General features: G+C 41.2%; 1 protein-coding gene across 1 annotated transcript; it reads left to right on the top strand.

The window, feature by feature from the left end:
- Positions 1-4,213: 4,213 nt before the first annotated feature.
- Positions 4,214-4,648, top strand: LOC148761764 (uncharacterized). Its single transcript, XM_088808705.1, has one exon. It carries the CDS (start codon positions 4,214-4,216, stop codon positions 4,646-4,648), a length of 435 nt encoding a protein of 144 aa, XP_088664831.1.
- The last annotated feature ends 326 nt before the right edge of the window (positions 4,649-4,974 follow it).

The raw sequence follows: 4,974 nt of genomic DNA, 5'->3' as shown, positions 1-4,974 counted from the left end.
ATGCTTTGATGTGTTTAAGGGGGAGTTAAAGCTACCAAACACGTTGGTGAGCTATAAGACAATTAAAAGTTGACGATTGGAGCTCAACTATACGAGCACCTCCGATTGTCAAGGTGAGGGGGATTTAATTAAATGCAAGTGATGCATCTTACATAATGTATGCACTACCATAGTACGTAAATGTTATATGCATGCCTAGATGAGAATTCCTAGGCTAGAGAATTGATATGTATATATGTGTGTGTGTGTGTGTATGTATGTTCGCCTAGAGGTATGTGCGTAAGCTAGAGAACAAATATGATTGTGTGCCTAGATGAGGATGCCTAGGCTAATTAGTTATCTGAGATAGGAAAATTATGTTTGTGTGATTTGTGGTCAGACACAACGCGGCATTGTGTTAGAACCCATGGTATGTAGTGCTGGGATTCGACTTCATGCTCAAACATTAAAATAATCAATAAATTAAAATAATATAACGCAGTGGAATAATAAACTAGCATTTAATCAGAGAACCAGCCGAATCCTACAAGATCAATGTTTGTGTTTTTCATGTAGCTTTCAAATTAATTATGAATACTCATTAGTTTAAGAGTTACATACCTTGCTCTAGATATTGTAATTAAGAGACAATTAAATCAAATATTTGCTTCTTCACCTTTAGGATTTGTCAAATCTTCAACCACCCAAGTGTTTGGCCTCTAACAGTAATCACACAGTGAGCGAATAAGACCTTCATAATGGCAGGATTTTTACTTATGCTAGCAAGTTTTGTTTCTAAAATATAAAGATCAAAAGTTCTTGTCAAATCTTACTTTTTTCAAACAAAGAAAACTATTTTCCTTTTCTTATTTTATGAAACAGTTGAGAAGTGATTAGAGGCTTAGAGTTTTAGTTTGTTAATATAATATATTTGTATAGCCAAACTAAGTTATAACTCTAAATACAAAAGTTGTATTTAATTAAGTCGCTAAGAACTTAACTAATTTTTCACTTTATTTTGGTCTTTTTCAATTAAGTCCAACTTAATTAATTATCCTTATTTAATCCCAATCATGTCACTTAATGTGCATGATCTATTAGGCTTCTAGCATGTTAGCAATAAATATAAATCCTAACCAAATATCAATTTGATAATTAATTTATATTTATAGATCATGAGCAGCATCTAGCAATACATCATGACCACCCAAATGTTAGAGAGTCAATTAAAGAATTTGACTAAACCCTTCAGTGATAAGCCTTTCAGTGCAATGCGGTCATTTCATCAAATATTTCGGATACATCATTAAGCATGGCTCAATGTCTACTTATAACATTTCATATTAGTTCTTATAATTCATGACTAACCTTATGAATTTAGGAAACTAACTTTCCTCAAATTCATCATGCTTTGGCCAAAGACTTTATACAAGTTAATCAAAAATTGAGAACAATTGAGATACATCCCTTTATATCACTTGGGGTGATGAATCCTCTCTTGACCACTCATTCACCTCTGCATGCTTCATGGCATACCCAAAAACACCTTGTTTAGCCATATGGTCACTTCCAAACCCACAGGGGTGAAAAGTATGTTATTCCCTATACAAGATAACCTGGTGTCTCAAGTCTAAGGACTAGTTGCACAACTATCACATGAGAACATTTTCCATAGACACTAGAGTGAAATACCAAATGGTGTTCTCATAGCTGGTCATGTTAAGTGAACTTGTTCTTTAATAATCACCTATATATTATCCTCAAGTATCCTATATACTTCAATCTATGAGATCGATTGCTTACTTCCCAAGTAAGGAGGCTTAACATGTACCAGTCTTTGAGTATTGTCAATGCCTTGTCTTGACAATACAATGACTATGAACAATTTTAGGAACATGGCTTTGATGCATAGTGATTTCATAATTGTAACAACTTTACAATTCTCTTACAAGGCTTTTATGTTCCATGGGCTTCATCCAATTAGTACCTAATAACTCTTTATTATTGCACTAACATGAAGGAAAAACTCTATCACATATAATTCTGCGATTAAATATGCACTAAATGACAATATACGTTCCTTGACCAATCTAATTGACTCAAGGGCATATACCAACAATCTCCCACTTGAACTTGAGTCAATTACTAATGTATCCAATATCAAACTTTTTAACTTATCAACCGTGTCTCTACTAGGACAACTCAAATTGGAATGTTTGGATTTGTGGTCCGAATATTACCAAGTTCGGGTAGTGGTAGAGGATATAGCTAAGACTGCGTGTGTCACTCGGTATGGATCTTATGAGTATATAGTTATGCAGTTTGGATTAACAAACACCTTGACAATATTCTGCACATTGATGAACAAGGTACTATAACCTTTTCTTGATAAGTTTGTGGTAGTTTACCTTGATGACGTTGTTGTCTATAGCCATACTTTGCATGACAGTGTGGAACATTTGAGGTTGGTTTTTGAGGCTCTTAGGCAACATGAATTGTATGTGAAGAAGAAAAAGTGCTATTTTGGGTTGCATGAGGTGCCGTTCTTAGGGCACATTTTGGGGGGTGGAAAAATCTGGATGGACTCGTCCAAGGTTAGTGCTATCTAAGAGTGGGAGCCTCCCACCAAGGTAAAGGAGTTGAGGTCTTTCTTAGGGTTGGCTAACTATTACCGTAGGTTCATTGAGGGATTGTCGCACCACTCATAGACATATTGAAGAAAGGCAGAGTGCGAGCATGGGATGTAGTGAGCCAACAGGCCTTCGAACGGCTAAAATGAGCAGTGTGCGAACAGCCAACACTAGCACTGTCAGACCATACACTACCAAACGAGGTGCGCACAAACACTAATGACTTTGCCATCTGTGGGGTACTGATGCAAGCCGGGCACCCAATTGCATATAAGAGCTAGAAGCTGAACAATACAGAGCGACCGTATATGGTTCAGGTGAAAAAGATGTTGGTTGTGGTCTATTACTTGTGCACATGGAGACATTATTTGCTGGGGGCTCAGTTTATGGTTTGGATTGATAATGTGGCTACGTCTTACTTCTAAAGCCAGAATAAGCTAAGCCTAAAGCAGACTAGATGGTAAGACTTCTTAGCAGAATTTGACTATGTGCTGAAGTATAAGCTGGGCAAGGCTAATCTAGTGGCTGATGCATTGAGCTGGAAAGCCACGCTAGTTGCCACCAATGAGGTGAAGGCAGAGCTATTCCTGCACCTCAGAGAAGGCATGACACGCGACCCTACTACACAGTCCATACTGGATCACACCAAAGTAGGCAAGACCAAGCTGTTTGGGTGAGTGACGGACTGGTTTACACCAAGGGCAATCGACTTTATGTGCTACAGCATGGGGGCTTGCGACAGCTACTGCTAAGGGAGTGCTAGGATAGCCATTGGGCAAGGCACCCAAGGGTACTTCGGACGTTAGCATTATTGAGTGCCAACTACTACTGGCGTAGGATTGAAGATGATATTAAAGGCTATGTTCGAACTTGCTTAGTGTGCCAACAAGACAAAGTTAAGCAGTAGATGCCTAGGGGACTGCTCAACCTACTGTCGGTGCTGGAGAAATCGTGGGATAGTGTAAGCATGGATTTCATCATGGGGTTACCTAAGGTTGATGGGTTTGGTAGTATAATGGTGGTGGTAGACAAGTTTTCTAAGTACGCCACCTTCATATCGGCTGCAAAGGAATGTCCCACAAAGGAAGCGGCCAGGTTGTTCTTGAAGCACATAGTGAAGTATTAGGGAATGCCGCAAACTATAATCAGTGAGCGATATGGCCATATCATAGGGAAATTCTGGACAAAGTTGTTTAGACTGCTAGGGTCTAAATTGTACTTCTCCACCAATAACCACCTGCAGACCAATGGGCAGACTGAGTGGGTGAATGTATTGTTGGAGCTCTATTTGCGACATTTCATGTGCGGCACACAGACTGACTGGTCGAGGTAGCTCGACATGGCCCAATTTTCGCACAACCTGTAGCGTAGTGAGTCCACTAGCTACAGCCAGTTTGAGATTATGATGGGGGCAGCAGTCGTGCACACCCAACACCATTGCTATAGGCTACACTGGTTCAGCACCAGCTTCTTACAAAACTGCTAAGAGTAGGGAGGAGCAACGTGACATGGCCCGACCTTGTCTCCACATGGTTGCCAAGAGAGCAAAGAAGTAGGCTGATAAGACTAGACGCGAGGCTCGTTTTAGTGTGGGGGATATCATGATGGTCAAGTTGCATTTGGTCTTGAAGAACAAATGCTGGCACAAGGGCCTTGTTTGGAGGTATGAAGGGCCATATCAGGTGGTTAAGAGGGTAGGCAAGGTGGTTTACAAGTTGGACCTACCGCTCAAGCTGAAAGTGCATCCAGTATTTTACGTCAGTATGCTGAAGCCCTACCATGGTGATGAGGGGGACCTTAGCCACGGGGTAAGCCATAGGGCTCCATCAAGTATCCGAGCAGCATATGATCGAGAGGTGGAAAAGGTGTTTGCTGATAAGGTACTAAGGCGACAGCACCACATGCCCCAACATCAGTACTTGGTGAAGTGGAAGGGACTGCCTGAGAGTGAAGCTAGTTGGGAGTCTATGAAAAACTTGTGGCAGTTCCAAGATCACATTGACGACTTCCACATGACAGTGAGGACGCTAGTAGCTTAGGTGGGGGAGAGTGTCACGGACCATAGTTTAGAGCATTAGAGGAGGCTCAAGGGTGTTTCGGAGTACTAGCATATGAGGATGCATTGCTTGGAGAGAACCCCCACTTAAGTGCATGAGACAGATGCAAGCTGCATAGTAGGGTGCACAACATTGGCCTCTAAGTCAGCCAGCCCGCACAACCCCCAAGCAAACAACCTACGGTGGCCCAAACAAGCCTGCATACCCAGCAGCCAGACAGATTGCCCAGCACCCAGACAGATTGCTTGTGGGTGACCTAGACAAGCCAGACTATCCAACAACCCAATTAGCCCACTAGTATAGCCCCT

The sequence above is a fragment of the Theobroma cacao genome, chromosome 7, assembly GCF_053813885.1.
Source record: "Theobroma cacao isolate CCN51 chromosome 7, ASM5381388v1, whole genome shotgun sequence".
Lineage (NCBI taxonomy): Eukaryota > Viridiplantae > Streptophyta > Magnoliopsida > Malvales > Malvaceae > Theobroma > Theobroma cacao.
Note: the sequence above shows the minus strand (reverse complement) of the source record. Positions and strands in the feature narration are given on the sequence as shown.

Coding starts and splice junctions, on each gene's coding strand:
- LOC148761764 (XM_088808705.1), top strand. CDS start 4,214: ATGGTCAAGTTGCATTTGGTCTTGAAGAACAAATGCTGGCACAAGGGC.